Here is a 20,584-nt window from a genome sequence, read left to right on the forward strand (position 1 = left end):
AGCTGCGCCCCCTCCGGGCCGGTGGACACTCGCGGTATTGCAGCTAAAACATTTCCCGGGGCGAGCGGGAGAAACTCTACTGCGCATGTTCAATAAGCCGCGTAACCAGCAATTATTGGAAAAAGTCACGTTCTTTCACTGATTGAACTCCGAGGGCTTCCTGGGAGGATCTGGGAGAAGATATTACGTTTGGTGTTATTACTGTTAATTTTATTTCCTTTGATTATTTTGTTTTTTGTTAGTGACAATTTTCTTCAGATTCCAAAGTCTAATGCTGTTATTTCTTCTTCTATATGTTGCAGTCAAAAATACCCAAACAGTCACACTTGAGTTGAAGATAGTGTTAAAATGTTACTTTGGTGAAAGTAAAAGTCGACATTAAATGTATTCAAGTATCAAAAATAATTGTCTGGCTATAATTTAAGTCTTAAAAGGAAATACTGTATATAATGGCTGATGATTTCAGCATTTATGTGATTATCAGGATCTATATTTGTTTTATTTTTGAACTGATTGTGATTAAACAAATTCATTTAAAAATGCACAGCTCTGACTCGGGTGCAGCATGTAATCAGCAAAGTAATATAAATGTAGTGAAGGAAGAAGTACAACATTTGCTTCTGAAATGTAGTGGAGTGGAAGTACGAGGCACAACAAAGTTGTAATAAAGTACAGCTTTGAGTAAATGTACTTAGATACATTCCTTCACTAGTTACATATAATTGACCTAGAACCAGTTTTTTACCCAAAGACACCACAAATATAATGGCTTCACATCAACAGGATGTAATCATTCTGGATCTCTTGTACATAATTTTACAAATATTAAAAATGTATCTTTTAACATTTGTCAACTTCAGATCACTGAAATTTGAATTAAGTTGGTTTCTGGTTTCTAACAACAAAACTCTAAAGAAGGCATCACTTGCTGAGCTAATATTAAACCTATGGACATATTTACTTAAAAAGCTATGTCTGTGAGGTATTAAATACATTATTATGTCGTCATTATTAAATATGATGTATATGTTGTCGTTGTGCTCCCTGACCATCAAAACACGGAGGTGGACTTCATCTTTTCTGTGTCATCATGTTTGATTCAGGAGATTTTAAGCCAAACACATAATTCAGTTTTGGTGGAGAGAAAACAGCCTCCACTCTCCCCACGAGGCCTTTTTGTTGGATGGCTCCATTTCTGAATATAAACTTTCAACTGTGACACGTTTCAAACCTTCATGAAGAAGTTAATATTTCTTCATATATCACCTGTTTTCTAACCACTGCAGACTCGTTACAAACACAGGACACAGACAGGAACAGAAACACACTGCATCAGTTACCCTTTTTCCCCATATTTATTTGAAATTATTTCAAATGATAAAAACATGGTTGATTAACATGAAATGACCACAGGGTTTGAGGTGAGAACAGGAGGAGACGAACGTGTCGGGTCGCCTGTGTGACCAGGTGAGTATGGAAGTGTCGGCCCAGTTCTTCTTGTTGTTGTTGTTGTTGTTGTTGTTGTGTGTCGTCACTACAGCCCCCTGATCTTTACAAACAGGATCCCCAGAAACGTGTTGGCTCGTTGGTAAACCGTCACACATCCATTCAGCTCGTTCACCCTTTTGGCCAAACATCCAGAGAAGTGCTACAGAGAGTCAGTCCGCTCTATCAGACCGAAGCTCACCGACTGGAACATCGTTATAATCATTTCTCTTTCCTATATTACAAGCTTTTTACAACATAAAAATAGATCATTAACTATGATTACCATATTCCTTAATGTAAATATACAATATTTATTGCATTTTCAAATAAACTCGTTTCTTATTTACTCTGTTGTCATCATCTTACCCACCTTAAAAAAACAAAAAAACAAAGTAAAGAGCTCTGGTACCGATGAGAGTGACAACCGATGTGTTTAGTGTAAGGCAAAGACCAGCAGGAGGCGCTGCGTCACTGAGGAATGACAGTCTGAGCTGAACGTCTTTTTGTTCATTCATGCTGCTTGGCATCGCAGTTTGACTGAGATATAATTAGTGTTTTTAAAGTCAAGCTTAAAGAAAAAAGTGTAGTAAAGATCCTCCATCTGCTCCGACAGTTCTCTGGCACTTAAGTGTTTCTTTTTTTTTTTTCCTTTTGTGTTTTTTGGTTAGCTGCTACCAACTACAATCTGTACAAACTGCTCCTTTGCATAGCAATTAAACATCACACCGTCTCTCTCTGGCCGTACAGTCCGTCTCTACAAAAAACAACTAAAACACAACGTCCACCAGCAGCAAAAGTCAAAAGATGGATTCAGAACAGAGTTGAGCTTTCAGACCGACTTGATAAATGATCCCTTATAAACACCTCCGCAACTCTGCACTGCACACCTGCAGCCAAGTCAAACAGCTGGTCCAGTAAACACATCGTGAGTCAGCGTCGGCCTGCGGAGGGAGGATGCCGGCGGTGTGAACTACAGTTTGTCAGACACATCAGGGAACGATGAGGGATGATGACCCCTCTTAGTTTGTCTGGATTATTGTCACATCGACATGTTATCCTGATCAAGTGCACAAACAAGCATCATGCACAGTGTCTCGGTGTAGCAGTTAAAGGAGCAGTTTACCAAAAAAATGTGATTTCAGTCGTTATGTTCACATCTGCGTGCCGATGTAAAGTCAGGTGAAGTTTCGTAGTCCACGAAACATTTCTGGAGCTGGGAAATAATCGACTGGAAACATAAAATGGCTGCTTGTAGCTCATCAGGTGTGATTCAAGTCAACATTCACACCATAAAGCTTAAAGCGCCTGAAGGTTCACAAACTCAACCCCACGTCAGGAGGAAATTTAGGGGCTTCCTTCGATTTGAATTTGAGGTTTCCCCCACCGATTAATAAGCTAATAACAACATAACACTCTTAGACACTCGCTACCTTGAGGCGCTAATGCTAACGTAACGTTTCCTGCTGCGGCTTCACAATAAAAGCATTTAACTTATGCAACACAAATGAAGCAGGCTGGTAACAGGAGACAAAATGCTTTTCAGTGAGTTCTTCCTCGTATCGTTCATCAAAAATGACATAAAAAGAAATCAAGTCGTTTAGCAGAATGCTGCAGCGATGTTTTACTGTGAAGCTCCAGAAATGTTTCGTGGATTACGAGACTTCACCTGACTTTATATCAGCGTCAGAGTTAGAGAACATAATGACTGAATTTTCACTTGTGGGTGAACTTGTTCCTTTAAGCTGCTGTGCAACATTACCTGAAGATGAAATATAAGCACCTCCAAGTAAAAGGAAGGTGGGGAGTAGAGAAAGAGAAGAAGCAGGAACCAGTTCCACCTCAAATGTAGAAATAAACAACCAGGCGAGGCTCCTGTCAGTACTTGGCAGCTCTCCAGTCAGTTATATAAAGAATGTGTATGGAAGCCGTCCTCACTCTGTGCAGTTCATCTGACTCCACCCGCTTTTGGCACACTGACAGAGATTTCATTCAAACGCACCTTCACCTGGCACTGCTGGAATGTCTGATTTAGACAAAAACTAACCAAAATAAAGTAAAAAATAATAATAACAACCGTCAATAAGCCCCACATTCATGGCATCATCAGTGGGAAGTGTAGCTGGGAACATAAATTCATCGTCAGTTTCTGTTCGTAGTCTTAAATTCTCCCCAACAATTTCATGCTGACACCAAAATAATGAAATCAAAACAAAAAATCAAAAGATGTTCAAAATCACCATCATCATCATCATGAATATGCACTGAAAACAACAGATGGAATGCATAGGTTTGGAAGTGTTTGGTCCTGATATGTCGTGTCAAACAGGAAGCCTCCACGTCCGGTCAGCAGAGAAGTCGAGGTGGTCTCGGTCACAAAGGTCGAGTCTGTTTTCTCGCCTCTGAGTGGTTTTTGTTCTCTTGTGCAAAGACAGAAGGTGACCGCTGAGTCGTGTACAACGTAGTGTTTTTACTTTGCCACTGTGCTTCCAGCTGGTGGTTTAGTGTTAATGTGTTTGTGTGTGTGAGTGTGTCGTAGTGTGTTTGTGATTCGAGTGCTTCTTCACCACTCCCGCGCCCCGTCCGTCCGACCGTCCGTCCGTCCGTCCAGTCGGCCGGCTGAGAGTTCAAGTCCTGAGCTGAGGTGTGTTCACCTGCCCACCGGAGGAGCTGGAGGAGCTCCTCTCATCATGGCTGAGGAGCAGAGAGAGAAGCAGGAGTCACTACAGGTCAGTTCTTCTTAACAACACACCGGTAGAGATTATAAACAGGCTGTAAATCTCACACAGCTGCCGTGAATCCAAGACAGACGGAGAGGCTGGAAATAAGTAACAAAGTGTCTGATAGGAGTGAGAAAATCTAAAGGAACAAATCACAGAGTGGATCTGACAACTGTAAACGAGGGAACTGTGTCCACATGAACACAAACTGTCTAAAACTTTGTTTGTGAATGATTCTGGTTTTATTTAAGTTTTAAACAGCGTCCCAACTTTTTTTGGAATCGTTGCTCATCAGCTCATGAAACTAAACTTCTTCCTGATACACAGCTTCGAAGTGAAGAACCACTTCAGTTCATTATACATCCCCAAAAACTGATTCAGTTAATCATAACCACGACAAAATAAAGACAGAGAGTTAAATAAGCAGTCAGGACAAGGAAAAGATGAATCTACTGACACGACAGTTTGAGTATCGTCTCCTCTGTTCTGTTTATATATCTCGTACCCTTGTTGTTTTTGCTGGGGTAGATCTTGTTGAAATGCCTGTACTCCTCCGGAGGTGGAAGGTCCTCAATCGGGTGGAAGTTGAACTTGGATTCAAAATCATCTGAGGGGAGAAAGAACACAAATAAAGGAAGCTTTTAAAAAAGTGCACGTACATCAGGTTACACCTAAAACACCTTTAAAGATACAACTCAGTCATCAGAAAGCTCAACACAAACAACACATCACTGTGTAACTGTGTGTTTTCTGCCTGAACATGAACCGTCTGAACACTGACAGTAATCCAGGAACCGGCCCTGAAGAGAAAAAGGCTCGTTTGCATGGTGGCAGCAGAATATTTGACTATCGACGATCATTCATCGTCACATCAAGATCAGAAACAAAACCGTGCTAACAACTCCTGTGACTGAGGATTAAACACACACACACACACACACACACACACACACACACTGAGGATGATGGGAGAATATCTCTACACAAACACGAGGAGGACAGATGAAAGAAGTTAAAGTCAACAGAATGACTGGAACATTAAGAAAAGACGAGTTGGTGGTTTGTAGAGAAGTAAAACGTCACGAGTCACAGCATCTCATTTCATGCAGAGAGCAGCAGCCAGTCGTAACCCTTCATTTTACAGGAGTACCAACGACTTGAGTGGTTTTATTTTCCCTACGTCTCCTCACATTTAAAATCTTGTTCTGCCAGAATTTACTCGTGGCACGTGCAAAGTGCTGAAGAGTGGAAAGAAGTCTGGCTGCAGGACAGGAGAAAGATATTTCTGGATATTGAAGAGTCGCTGAGAGATTTTACATAAAAACATTCAGTAAATTCACAACAAGGACGACGACACAGCGTGAAAACAGACGCATCACATCCTCTGAGAGTTTTCAAAATAATCTCAAAATGTGCTCAATAGAGAGTCAGGGATAAATAAGTGAGAGGCAGACTCATAACAGGTGAGATTTAAGATCTGGTGACTCGACACTAAAAACTCTCTGCCTTCGTTTTGTGTCACTATTTGTTTTTAAATCTCTCCTGTGTCCCCGACTGTATGGAAGTCCAGGAGAGTTAAATATTCCTCTTTAGGGAGAAGATGTAGACAAACATGACAAAACATAACACACTGTTTGTGGGATGTTGAGTTTACTGTACGCCTCCATCTGAACCTTCTCTTGCTGTTTCTTCTGTGGTTTAGTTACTTTGACAGTAAATCTACAAATGTCACATCACTTTCTTATAAAACAATTCATGATTTATATATTTTTTTTGTAATTGGCTGCAAACCCCTGGAAACTGCAGAAGGAGTTCTCTAGCTCCTAAATCATATTATAAGACTGGTGGAAGCAGCTGAACTCATGAATGAGGAGGAGGAAGAGGAGGAGGAGGAGGAGCATGATGGTGCTGAAGCAGTCCGCCGTGACTCACCTATGATGGACTTGGAGGAGGACATGGAGGAGTGGCCGTTCCGGATGGGCGGGGGCGGTGGAGGGGGTCCAGCCGGGGTTCGGGAGGAGGAGGATGATGATGATGTGATGGAGGAAGAGGAGGGAGGCGGAGGCGGTTTGCCTCCTCGGCTGTGGAGCTCTGAGGACGCAGAGCTGTGGACGCGGTACGGTGGCGGAGGAGGAGGGGCGTCCCGACCGCCGTTACGAGACCCGAGAGGGGGCACCTGGGGAGCTGTGTGGACCACACACACACACACACACACACACACACACACACACACACACACACACACACACACACACACACACACACACACACACACACACACACACACACACACACACACACGATCAGAATGGTATGAATGATGTCACTATCCACAGTAACTGCTCTTTCATAAAGATGTCGGTGCCAAAAGTTTCTGTTTATTCTGTCGACAGATCGGCTGTCTGAAGCCTTGAACAGAGTTCATGACGCTCACCTACAGCAGGTGTCATGATGTGCCTTAAAGGAACAGTTCACTCAAAACAAGCTACAGTGAAGACTTTGACCTTTAAAGGTGAACATCATGTTTCAGTGAAATCAGTCTAAAATACGAGCTAAACATTTAGATATTCCTATATTAGTTTTCTATTGTGGCCAATACTGGTAAGATGACAGATGATTTTTCCTAACCTGTAGTTTACTCACACCTGAGGGTAAGAAAGGCCATTATGTAATGAGCAAAACATGGACCACCAAATATTTCACAGCTCTAACAGGATCTGTTGCGTTACAAACTCTCAGACTTTTACCGTCGTCTCTGGATCTTTGCAAAATATCTATTGTAAACTGCTACAACACGTCTTCCTTTGAAAATGTAAAACACAAACACGATGGTGATGACATGTTATGCTGAACATTTGTGGCTCAGTTTATCAGCTATAATTTCCTTATTGGACGATACTTGATAATACAAATTTCCAAATATCTGCCAGTGTATATTGTGCATCCATAATTAAGAAAATACATGTGTAACTGCAACTACTTTTTCCATAATCAGTGACTATGGGCACTGTTCAGCCCATAGAAGAGGGCAGAGTGACGTCTTCTGATATCTTATTTTCTCAAAACCAAAACATATTTAATCTTAAAATATATAAAAACAGAGAAAAGCAGCATTTTATCACAGGAGCTGAAACCAAATTGAAAGTTTTGTTTTCAAAATGACTGAAACATTAATGTAATCTAATAAGAAACATGTTTTCAATTGACTCATCACGTCAGCGGGTACAGAACCAACAAAATAACCCTTTAAATGCTGACAAATAATGATCACTGCAGCTGCTGTGAAGACTTCTTAAAGACATCATCTGGCTCCTTTGTTGACTTTTGAAACTCAGAAAATGAAAGAACGCAGAGAGCAAGAGGAATAAAAGAAAACAGACAACGTCTTGTAATCGCAGAGAGGAAACCGAGAGAGAAAGTGAAGAGGAATGCAGGAATATTCCACAGAGCTTCAGGAATGCAGAGAAACCAGGACACCTCGTGGCGAGTCGCTCTGTCGTCCAATCGCCACGCAGAGCTCCAGCTAACAAGTGCCTTCCTGTTTTGTGTGTTTACTCTGAATTCAGATTATGAATATGTTTCCAGTGAGCCATAAATCATCTCCGGGGAGGAAACAAAATCATCATCGGAGAGTTTAAACTCTGTTCTGTAGGTGAAGGTGTTTTAAATCCTCCAGTGTTTCTCTTTTTCCTTCTACGTCAACACTGACAGACGTACTGTGACCTCTGAGTTTACAAACGGAGGCATCGAATGTGTGTTATCATCCACGTAGCATCTATCAAGTCTAAACACGCACGCCAACGGAGAGCAGATCTGCTCCTCCACATGCTGAAATACTGTAATTTCCTTGACTGCAGATCCAAAGAGGGAAAAAGTAATTTCCCAAAACACAGAAGCAGCTGTAGATATCATAGGAAAAATAAAACTACAGCATGTTCAGAGTCTGTGGAGATTTAGATGGATGTAAAAGTCAGAGCCAAACAAAAAAACAGCTCTCTGCTCTACAGTAGATTCAATCAGGTGGAGGAAATATTTCAGCTGTCTGGAGCTTCACGGCTGCGTTGAAGTTTTGAGGTTCAAAGATAACGAGTCAAAACTCGCTCCGGCCTCAGAACGAACATTCCTCCATCGGACAAAGAAGACTGATGTCGTCTTCATCACCAAGTCCTCACATTATATTTTTGTCGAGTTTTTCGGGGAATTTTATGCATTTTTTCGAGAGTAGACAGTAAAGACATTACAGGAAAAGACAGGAAGGAGATCTGGAACAAAATAAATGTTTATCTTGGAGTTATGTGAATAATCAATGTGCTGAAAGGGAGATTCACCTTTTCCAAATAACTTCTGACTAGAGATGCAGCAACATACCAGGTTCAAGGTAAACTGTGTGAATTTGCTTTTGTATGGTATTAAATTCTAACACAGTATTATTTAACATGGATATATTTCAAGTGTCTACCAGAATATAAGTTATAAGTTGTCACGATTTTAATTCTAGCTCAGTATTTTCTCCCCTGTGTCCTTAGAAAACACAGCTAGCTTAGCGTTAGCTCACTTGTCCTGAGTGCAGGACGTCGATCAGCTGACTGATTCTGGAGGAAACACTGACGGCGTCTGAGATGTTTCAGAGATCCTTGATTGTGTTTGTTTTTGAAGAGGGTTCAGTCTGGACAGATTTGAGAAACTGAACCTTCTAACAAACTACGTTTCTGTGTTTTGTTGTTTATGGTTTAATCACTGACAGCTGGTAGTTTTTGTTGAACACCAACATTAAAGTGGAGCTGTGTGTGTTCACAGTGCTGAAGGTTTTACCTGCTCTGCGTCCAGGTGGCTCTCTGGCTGGTGGTGGTGGTCTGCCGCCCTGCTGGGAGGATGGAGACGGTGAAGGGGGTGGGGGCGGAGCATGGCTGCGTCCTTGGCTGCTGCTTCCAGATGAGTGTTTTTTGTGCAGGGAGTTGTGCCGCTGTGGTAGCTCCGGAGCCCCGTCCACGTAGGACGGCCCGTTGGAGACGCTGCCCGATGAGTGTGGTCTGTAGGGAGGCGGAGGTGGAGGAGCTGAAGAGCCTCCCGTTGGCGGTCTGCTGGAAGATGATGGCGGCTTCACAGAATTGGGAGGGGCGTGGCCTCTGTTGGGGGTCGGTGGGAGGGGCTTCTCCCGGCTGTGAGAGGAGGACATTTTCAGATTGGGGGTCGGTGGAGCGTTGCCACGGCCGCCTCTGTTGAAGGGTGGAGGAGGAGGTGGTGCGGAGGTGCTGTGCTTCATCCCGCTGCCTGTGGAGGAGCTGCTGTTGGGGCGGGAGATGTCGGGGAGCGACGGGCGATGGGAGCGCTGCTGCTCTGACGGAGATGGCTTGGTGGGTGGCGAGGGTGAGCTGGAGCGCCCCGTGGGAGGGCGAGGGGCTGCTGGCCGGGCCCCCGGGGGCCGCAGGGCAGATCTGCCCACCGAACCACAGGCTGAACCATCTGGGTGGAGGACAGAGGGGTGGTGTGTATCAGAACAAACATTCTATCTCAACAGAAACGCAAAGATTCTCAGTTTCAGGTGAATGAAAGTGATGAAAGGACACACTAATGAAAACATAATGATCAACGTTCTCAGGAGGTTCTGAGGAGGTCAGAGGTCACAGTCCTGTTCTGCATTTGCACTTCACAGATTCTAACTATTAATATTTGATCCCTATAAAACAAGCTCTCATTCATAATTCAGATCCCATTCAGATTCCTCGCTGCTTCAGCTCCGACCACAAATATGTCTGCTCCGTCAGAGATAAGTGCAGCGTCCATTAAGCTGGAAATAATCATGTTGGTATCCAAACCTTCTCTGCTGAGCCACTGCGTTTGAATCTGTGATCTATAAACATTCTGTGTGAAACAGAAATACAAGTAAAAGCTCGAGGATTCTTTCTTCTGTGTGTGCCGACACTGTTTGTGTTCGCTTGTTACTGAATAAACTACAGACAGATTATCGATCGCTGATGTAATTGTGTCATTAGTTCACTTCCTTCAGAGGTGGACTTTGACTTCAGGTTCATTCTCTGGTTTATTTATTTACACAAACGATAAGGACGCATCATGATGCAGCCGTTACAGAGAACATGCAACACTGATAATTTTAAATAATCACATGAGAAGTACATAAATCAAAACGATTTTACCTCCAACTGGGCGTAATTTTGGCACACCTCCTTGGAAAAGCCCTCCCATTCCCATCGGTCCTCCGCCTCCAAAACCACCGCCGCCTCCACCGCCTCCACCGCCTCCACCGCCGCCGCCACCTCCTCCAGACTCTGGTGGAAAGATGACAACCTCGTTAATATAGACAGATATGAAAACACAACAAGAAATACATTTTAATATTCAAATATCTGACCGAAGAGTGGAGTTATTCAACATCGTGATGGGTGGGAAGGTGTGCAGAAAAAGGGAGGAACACCTCCTACGAACAATCATCAAATCTGGGTTTAATCTTTATCAAGTAGGAATCTTGTTGGAGCCTCGTTGGAAAAGCAGAGCGTGAAACGAGTTCCTCCTTTTCATGCAAATATTCCCACTTCCTCTTTGATTCCCCAGACAGAGTACAAGCGACACCGCAGCTCACAGCTCCATAAAATACTAATGAAAAATGTTCAAGCCTTTTGATTCTATTTAGGACCTTCATATCGAATAACTGTTTTTGAAATTGCTTCATGAAACAGTGTGTGTGTATGTGTGTGTGCGTGACTCACTCTCTATAACCGGGGCGCTCCGGTCATTGACCACGCCGACCTTCTTTAGCCTGGCGCCTTTATGGATGTCCGACAGCAGCGCTCCTCTGCCTTTCGCCTCCGACGAGTTCAGTCTGGGAGGAGTCGTGTTCGCCTGCGGAGGAAGTTAACAAATATGCAATGAGACGGTCAGTTCCTCTGGTCTGAACCACACTGGAGGGTTTGTGGACTTTGGGTTTGTTTGGGTTCACACTGCACACTTCAAAAGAGAACCACAGCTCATAAACAAACGTCACGTGACCCAGTAGCTGGTTTACTGGACAGCAGGTTTGGGATTTTGGCAGATTTTGACTCCAGTCCCTTCAGCTGCATATTTTACCATAATTTACCTTCTCTGGTGCTCATGTCAGGTAAGAAACAAGCAGCCAACACTTCAGGTGACTGCATACAGATCTCCTGGAGGAAGTATTAACAAATCCAACATGTTTCTGTGACTGACAGGAATCTACTCTCCCTCTGTGTAGACTAATCTCGCCACACTACAGACGCTGAATGGTAAATGGAACAAGTATTATAGGAAACAAATTACTACCTTCTGAGACTTTAACATTTTAAGGATCTTGAACGCAGGATTTTGTTCAGGCCTTTTGTATTCTAACACACAGGTGCACCTGTTTATTCACTGTAAGCTGATCTGGATATACGTGTTAATGATTCTGAATGATAGTTTGGAGCCCCTATAACTTGTTATTTCTACATGAACAAATGTTTTGTTCTACGTCTGTGTGTAAGGAGAAGCCAGCAGAGAGGAACAGAGGCGAAGTGAAGTGTTCGCAGTCTGAAAATTAAACAGATCCTTCGCTGGATATCACTCAAAATAAAAGAGCCACAATTCAACTTATAAAGCAGCGTTACGAGACCAAACAACAGTTATTAGAATTTATACGTGGAAAAGTCGCTGTCATCCGCTCTGTCTCAGACTCTCTGTAGCGTCAGTAAGAGTCAGGCAGCTCCACAGTTTACTGCAGATGATAACGTGAGGCGATTTCAAGCAAAAAACGTGCACTCACATGTCTTTATCACCTTACACGATTATGTTATTGTAGTTGCTGTCTCTGGCAACTTATATAGAATAAAATCACCAAATTTAACGTGGAATAATCACCGAGTCTTCAGTGAACTCTCCCCGGAAAACTGTGCGAGTGAGAGCCAATCACGGTCAAAGAACAACAGCAAAGAACTTCTCTTTGTCACTTTAAAGGACGCATGGCGGGTCAGGATCTCAATCAAAACACAATATAACAGCATACATGTATTTATAAACAGCTTGCTCAGACATTTTTAGATCTACAGGTGGAAACACGGTAAAAAAACAACAACTCACACATCACAATGTTATAATGTGAAGCGTAAATGCCACACTGGAGCAGGAATTATGTCGGTGCTGCTTGGTTCAGTGTGAACATTGAAAAGCTTCGCTGCAGCATCAGCATCAGTGTTGATATAATCCTAACGATGCTCGTCTCCAACCTCAACTCATGCACGGATTTAACTGTCTTGCAGATGAATTAAGCTTTAATAAACTGTATAATCTGCCGGTTTCTGCGGCGATGTGATGTAACCTTTGCAGCGTGACGTCTGTGTTCATTCGGTCACTGACCTGATTGAAGGTGGGGGGAGGCGGGGGTCCTGGGGGAGGAGGGGGAGGGGGAGGAATAGGCATCCTGTCCCTCTGTTGGCACCTCTCTGTGTGGGGTAAGGACCGGTGACTTCACCGTCTCCGCTGGGACGACACTCGCTGACTCCTGCAAGACGAAACATATATTTCAACTGATCGAGGTGAAAAATGATCGTTGACACACTGAAACATCGTTAACACTCAGCATCTCAGGTACGGAGCTCCGCTTTGGAAGTCAGGTGTAGAAACCCTGTAACTGATGAAGCATTCACATGTGAATTATGAAATGTACACGCTGCTGTGGCCAGAAAGTATAAATAGCTCCTCTCTTGGCTACAATGAGAATTTTAATGAATTTACATCCCTGAACACTGAAGCGCCTTCTGGCATCAGCAGCAGCATAAGAAGGTAAGAACTGAACTTTTCAAAGTCAGTGCATTTATTTAATTAATCTACCTTTTTAGAGCCATTTTGGTTCTTTTTCACAGGGAAACATCAGCACAATGCACTGCCACATAAACACACAATTTCTACAACAAATATCCGTCATAATCTACAAATTAAACTACATGTCGATGTCGATGTTCACGTAGAGTTGATGTATTCTGGCGTGTATCTGAAGAAGAGCCAAACACTGGTGGGCTTCTTCTACCATGTGTCATAGCTGAAAAACATGACTTACTACATGTGTAGCTGTGCAAACAATTAGATAACCGTCTACTTTCTGTGCAAATGTGAGAAAAAATGACCCCAGTGTGAGAAAACACCCTCACAAGCAGTTATGTAAAGTGGTCCTCCAGGACTGGAGCCTGGTGATGAGGATGTGTAGGCTGACATACAGAATATATTTATTTTACACACGGGAAAGTTGCTAATCCTGTCGGTGCTGCTGCGTGTCATCGGCTCACAATGCAAATAGGAAGTAATTTAGTCAACAAGTATGTATCTGCCGGTGAAAGGACCAGTTATATTCTCACACAGCTCCGACCGCGGCAGTCGGTGCATTTCTATCCACCTGTTTTATTTGTGTTGAAATTATATTTTTGCGGATGTGTTTCAAGCACTGCACACAGCTTTATGTTTATCTGTCCAGTGGAGCAGAGACCGAACATGTCGTCAGATGAAAATATCAGATCTGCTGGAGTGATGAGGAGAATGTAACATCACGAGAAACAAACATGAACGCCAATTTTCCATCATTGTTCTCTACCGTTTAAGATTTGACTGTAAACTTTTTGAATTACATAATGTCTCTCTAACCCGCTCCTTCTGGTGTTCTGGTACCGGATGGGCTAATTAATGCCACCTACAGCTGACTGTATCTCGATGATCCAACTCCTACAGAGGAGGATGAAAGTGGGTATTTGCGCTACATTTCGATGCAGCAGTTTATTAGTTTCCTCCTCGACGACAGCTATCTGAACATCTCTGGGTTTGTGGATGAAACAGGAAGTTTGAGGACGTCATCTTGGGCGCTGAGAAGCACCGATCGTCCTTTTTTTTCACAATTTTCTGACATTTTACGGCCCAAAAAACTAATCGCAGCCCTCGTTTGGATGAAAACACTGTCAAACAGATCAGTGCCGGACAAAAACCTCCACAAACATGAGCAGAGACACAAAATGCAGGAACGAGAATGAGACACAAATCTCAGTCAAGTAAATACAAAGGTGAACTTTTTAATGCTACACTTTGCTAAAGTTAAGTAAACAATTTCACTTCCCTGTTCGTAGCGGACTCCATTCACTCGCAAATGAAGCTCTTTGAATTTAACCAGTCAGACGGTTTTGGAGGTTTCTTTTTTCTAACCAGAGGAGAGCTCCGTCTGTTGTAGTGAACCACTTCATTCCTGCCTCCAGTAACAAGGACGGAGGGATTCAAGCAGCTGTATTATCGAGGCAGATTGAAAGTGCTTCACTGTGTAGAGCATAATATCAAAGTGCTTTCATTTTGGCTCCTGAGGCGAGGGAACACGCAATACGAGTCCATCCCGCTGTCTGTTAACGTGACTGTAGCAGTTTGCAGGATGATTCATATCAATTGTAACAGGATTAAATATGAAGCATGACTCAGGTGAGAGTAAAAACATCTCACAGAAAACCGCCAAAGATGTCAGAATAGTTCTCAGACAGAAAGAACATCTCCCGACAAATACCACAAATAAAATAGTTCTCACTGTGATAAAGTCTGAAGGTGGACACTCAACTAAATACAATAATGTGGTGTCATAACACGATCATTACTCATTTACAAACTGTCATCAGGGCTTTATAAGGCTTAAAGGTGAAGAAACTCACTCCACCTTTCTGAGGAACAAACCCTGGACATGTAAAAACACGAGATCACCAGGATTAGCTGCAGGACTTCTCTGCTCACATGAAAACTATGTTAAAGAGAAAACAAGAAGACGAGCTGGATGCCAACACGTTTCATTCTGCTGCTTCGCAGTGGAAACAAATGCTTGTTCCCAAAGAAGACATTCTTGGGAGAAGGAGGCAGTTGCTGAAGCAGCTCCTGGGATACATCGGTGAAGTGTGGAGAGAAGACGAGCATTTCGACGAGGATCCTCAACGTGACGACGAGGGCCAAGAGAAAGAAGTGCTCTCAGCTTTAAAACACATTTATAACACCAGCAGGGAGACGCCAGGATGTCCACTGATAATCATATTAACAGCCCAATCAGAATAAAAACGGTTCATGTTACCAGCTCAATCAGAAGAGACCGATCCGATCGAGACACGTGGCGTAAAACTTTACAATTCTCGTCAAAAGGAAAATAACGCTTTGTCAAATCGTTTCTCTTTGATTTGAGTGAATCTAATATTTCTGTGCAGGTACCTTCACGTGCAGGTGGCATCAGGAGGTTCAGAAACATCCCAGCGGCCCAAAAGAACCGGCCAGATAACACTTTTTGTTGTCGATCGTAAAAGTATTAAGGATTGTTGAACGGCTTAAAAACAAGTTGTTTAACCAACTGTTTTGAAAGATAAAAAGAACCAGAATTGAATCCCACTTTTACACCCAAATCTGCTTGTATACACAGGTTTTATTTTGGAAAAGCAGTTAAATCCACTTAAAATAGGCAATTGAAGCTACTCACACTGATAGGTGAGTTTGCCTTTCTGATGTTTTTCATCACGAATGCACCGTGAAAATAGTAAACAGTAGAAAAGCAACAGGTCATATACGTCCTCAGACCACATCCAGAAGATGTTAAACTTGTTTTAAAAGTCGGTAAGGAGTGAGACATCTCGCTTCTGTCTCATCTCTGTTCAGATCTGCACATGCTCAGTCCAGATCAGGCATCTGACAGCTCAAACCACATGGAAGCAACAATCAACGGTTGCATTTCCAACATCTTTAACTTCAGTCCATCTTTCAAACTCAGCTTGAGCGCTGCTCGACAGAGATGGATGGAAAGATTTTAACAATTAACAAGCCAACAGCCTCATTTTCACCACACGTCGTAGCGCAGCGCCTGAACAGAGTAAAATGTGGGTTCACCAGGGTTTTCTGTATATAAAACACATTCACATTGCACACAAGAGTCACATGTTATTGGGTGTAAATGGGCTGTTTGGCCCGTGTGAAAGGGAGATGTGTTTACCAGACTTTTCGATTGGTGCTAAATAATAAAAGGACGACAGAAATGTAAATATTGTTCCTAAGAAGCAACGAGGCTCCATCCTAAAAGTCACATTAACAAACAGAAGTAATTAATGAATTTAATGTTCTCGGTTAAGTTGGAAAAACCTTCTTCTTCTTCTTCGAGCAGAATCACTTTTAAAGCACGTCATAAAAGCATGTAAACGCAAATCTAACTGGATCACTTTTTTAAGCTTCCGTGTGAAGAGTTCAGTTCTCACCTCGCTTTCAATTCCGAGAAAGTCGTTTCGCATAAAGATGTTCTGGTCCATTTAAACTCAAGGTAAAGATAAACTGTTGGTCAGTCCGCAGCAATCGTACCCATGATCTCTATTCATACCTGAAACTACTCTACATGTGTCAGCTCTGCACACAATGACTGAGGTCACTGGATCTCCCCAAACCAGTTAGCTGTCTGGGCCCATTGTTGGCTCACACAGCCGGCGCTGACTCCTCACCCCACCCTCACCCTCCGCTGCTGCCTGGTCGAGTGTCGAGGCAGGTTTTCACCGACGGAAACCAAAGGAATCTCACCGAGCAAGCTTGCCAGTCAGTCAGTGACGCGGTAACGGAAAGACAGAAACTGAGAGTGGGGGGTTATCTCTTTCCTCTGGTGGAAAAAGAAACGTTTCAGGATCTGCTGAGCGAACAAGGACTGAAGCCAAAGACAAACAGAGACTACTGTCAACGCTTTCAATGCATTGAGGCGGTTATCATTCCACTAATAGTCGGGACAATTATCCAACCGCTACTAACACAACTCACACAGCAGCACCAGTGTGTTTAAAACTGAGCTGTGTAAACCAATAACCAGTCAGGCACTCAGAATGATACTGAGTAAATGTTTAGATAAGTCCAAACAAATACACAAACTGCAGCTCTGCTTCCACATGAGAGCTGCAACAAGTACATGATGAACTGCCTCACACACACACACAATCATTTATATAATCAATAACACGTCTGTTAATTCATCTATGAAGTCAAAGAGTAAAAATAAAGTTTCACTTACAACATTTAACACACTAGATAGATTAATGGACGTTAAAAATGGCAGCCAACAGGATTTTCTATTTTTGGATCGTCTTCATTCTGCTTTTCTGAATTTCTGCAGAGAATTAAAAAACTATTGACTTGCTGACAAAAGTATTTTGCTGAATCATAAACAGCTGTAAGGATCACTGAGCATCTTAAGAGAATAAAAAGGACCATATAAAAGTCTCTAAATACAAAACACTTGGAGTTAAGTTTATCCACAGCTTTACTGTCTGCAAGATAAAAACTGCCACGCACATTAAAATGCTTCCAGTTAGGGCTGCAACTACTGACTTTATCTGCTGACAATTCTCTCAATTAATTGATCACTAACAGGAGTTCAGATGCTTCTTGTGTCTGACAGACAGACTCATATTTGAAGGGTTGAATTTGTAAGAATTGCCAGCTCGTCAGGTTCTGGCGCTCTGTGACGGCGGCCAACACGACCTACAATCCCAAAGTGTCAGATGAGTTGGCACTGAGACTCAAAACCTACTTTCTTACAAACTAGACCTTTATGAATCTGGAACAAGAGACTCTTTGGCATTTTCTCTTGACAATGAGTAAAATGATCAACACTGATTACCAAAATTGTAGCCAATTAATCTTCTGTCAATAGATTCATCAATTATTTGGATTTAGCTCCAATTCCAAGCGATGACAAAGAGCAAAGTGGTGACTTGCATTAAATGGAAATTTCAGGGCCGAGATTCGATATTTCCCATTCGCTGGATTATTGAATTTCATTATTTAAATATCAAAAGCAAAAAAAAAAGGAGATTGTTTTCAACCTAGGACAGAAAAGCGTGTAATTTGACACCACTCAATATGATCAATGTCATACCATACTACTAGCTGTGACTACTAAGAACTGAAACTGGTTACGTACTATATTTTCACCTCTGCAGAGAAGGTAATGCTTTCACTCATGACAGTTTGTTGGTTGGTTTGTCAGCAGGATCACACAAAAACTACTGAACAGAATTCTGGTGGTTCCCAGCGCAGAATAGTCTCCATTAACTTTTGGCACCAATCCGGATAAAGGGACAGATTCAGGGAAAGGTTGTTGGATAATTTCATTTCCTGCGATGAAAAACTACAGATGTATTTAAGTGGCGGCTTACTATAAGTGAGTTCAACTGAATGTGGATGAACGGGGCTGTTGGGCCTTGGCGGAGGTGTGCGCTCTACTGAGTGCCCTTCTAGTTTCAACCACAAACATATTTATGTAGAGCGTGTGCCTTATTGAGGCATCTACCTGGCAGGGCCACAAGTTTTAAAGAGTTTGTCATATGTTAAACTTGCCACGTTTTTCTTCATGATGCAGAAACAATTCCAGAAGACTCTACATAAGATGAATAAGAATATAATGACACACACAGGAGGACATAAGACAACTGAATATCATAAATCTGTCTCACAGTGGCATTAATCACGTTTCCACACGTCTCTGCTGGATGTCATGATATGATGACTTCTATAAAAAGAACAATAAAACATATTTCCTGTCCTCTGATGACCGTCTGTTATCTACACAGAATATATATCTCTGCACACAAACACAAGCAAAAAAATGACAGCTACACACTGATAAAACCAACAGGTCCTGACCTTTGACCCCTGTAATCTGACTAATCCCTTTCCATTCAAGATCAAAGTGAAGTGAGGTCCTAAGTAGGTCATGATCGCTGAGTTTTGGTCTCCTGGAGGCTGCTCATCCAAACAGTTGGTCAACAGCAAATTAATGGAAAGAAGTCTGCCCACATCAGCTGCGTGACGCCGCACAGGGAAATACAACCAGGGAGGAGGGCTGTATGAGGAAGTCAGATGATCCTGTGGTCAAGGAAATACACTGAGCTAAAGGCCTGTGGCTGTGTGGCTGTGTGTGTGTGTGTGTGTGTGTGTGTGTGTGTGTGTGTGTGTGTCTAGGCTTTTTACGGCACTGACAGCAGAAGACTACCACAACATATACTTCTAGGACAGATCAATACCACCGACTAACTTACTGAACAACAGTGTAGAAAGCCCGCAGATATTTAGAAAAAAAAACACCCTATAAATTATACATGTTCTTGCATAAATTCTGGAAGTTTCCTGCAAGAAAATAGAAAATAAATATGCAAAGACAAGAGTTTCACACAGGTCAGTTGAACAGGCTTCGTCAGGCCTGTGCAGGTTTGTTTAGCTGCTCCAGCCGCTCCCAGGTGAGGAGCCGCTGGAACAAACATACCTGGAGCTAGCTTGCACTTAGGTGGGGTAAGGTTAGCTTCAACATCCCAGCAGTCTACGGAACTTACCCTGGCTCGAAGAAGAGAAGGTCGGATTGTCTGGTCCTCCTAAACAACATGAATGGAGAGTGTCGCTGTGGCAGTCCTCTGGTGGAGCAGGAGGTGCTGGCAGGTCCTGGTGATGTAACTTAACGCCACCAAAAATCAGTCACAGGTTAGCCGGCTAACGTTAGCTCGCTCTCGACGGTTTACCAGCTCAGCTAGTGGCGGTTACACAGATGCTAGCCGCAGTTAGCTGGTTAGCATCGAGCTGTTTACTTTCCAGCTGTCAGTGTCAGCGCAGTCCGGCTGGCTGTAAATTATGTCAACTAGACTTCTTTGCTAAAGCGTAGCGCATAAAACAGCCTGCTGAAAGCGTCCAGGAGTCACTTTTTAGCAGTTTCGGGTCGCTACGGAAAACTTTACCCGCACTCCTGACCCGCAAGCAGAGCCATACTCCCCGTTGACACAGTTTTATCGGTCCCTTCTCAGAAACCCGGAAACGGGCCGACAAAATGGAGGCAGATCTGCGCTGCGTTAAAGTGCTGTCGGAAATTATAATTTCACACTCGGATGTTATGACACTGCACTGTAACGTTATTTACAATTTCTATTACTTGTTCTTTACCTGATTTTTTCTTCTTCTTTATAATCCAGCACGTTAGAGGGAAAACCAGTTTTCATCTAAAATAAATTTGACAGCTGATTTTACGTATTATTAGGCAAGTTGGCAGGGCACGTTTATTTGTGTAGCATAATTCAGACACAATGCAACTCAAAGTGCTTTACAGGAGCATACAAATTACATTAAAAGACATTAAAAATGTCATTTAAAAGACATTAAAAATTTCGTTTCAAAGACATTAAAAATTGCATTCGAAAAACAAGTAAGAAGACAACAAACATTAGGTTATAATTAGGTTGTTCTTTGTTTATCCAACAATGTTTGACCAACTATAGTGTAGTTTTTTTTTTTTTTGATAGGCTCACTGTAAAGTAGCACTCTGTAATTTTGAGGGAGATATTTTGATCAGAGGAGAAAGATCTTTT

At 42.6% G+C, this 20,584-nt stretch overlaps 1 protein-coding gene across 1 annotated transcript; it reads right to left on the bottom strand.

The window, feature by feature from the left end:
• Nucleotides 1-1,336: 1,336 nt before the first annotated feature.
• Nucleotides 1,337-20,052, bottom strand: wipf2a (WAS/WASL interacting protein family, member 2a). The gene is made up of 8 exons (XM_030421516.1): nucleotides 19,565-20,052; nucleotides 12,570-12,714; nucleotides 10,931-11,063; nucleotides 10,361-10,492; nucleotides 9,018-9,668; nucleotides 6,138-6,389; nucleotides 4,711-4,812; nucleotides 1,337-4,179 (listed from the first exon to the last, which is right to left on the bottom strand). Exons 2-8 carry the CDS (start codon nucleotides 12,630-12,632, stop codon nucleotides 4,136-4,138), a joined length of 1,377 nt encoding a protein of 458 aa, XP_030277376.1. The 5' UTR covers nucleotides 12,633-12,714; nucleotides 19,565-20,052; the 3' UTR covers nucleotides 1,337-4,135.
• Nucleotides 20,053-20,584: the final 532 nt, after the last annotated feature.

The sequence above is a fragment of the Sparus aurata genome, chromosome 1 (genome assembly GCF_900880675.1).
Source record: "Sparus aurata chromosome 1, fSpaAur1.1, whole genome shotgun sequence".
Taxonomy (NCBI): domain Eukaryota; kingdom Metazoa; phylum Chordata; class Actinopteri; order Spariformes; family Sparidae; genus Sparus; species Sparus aurata.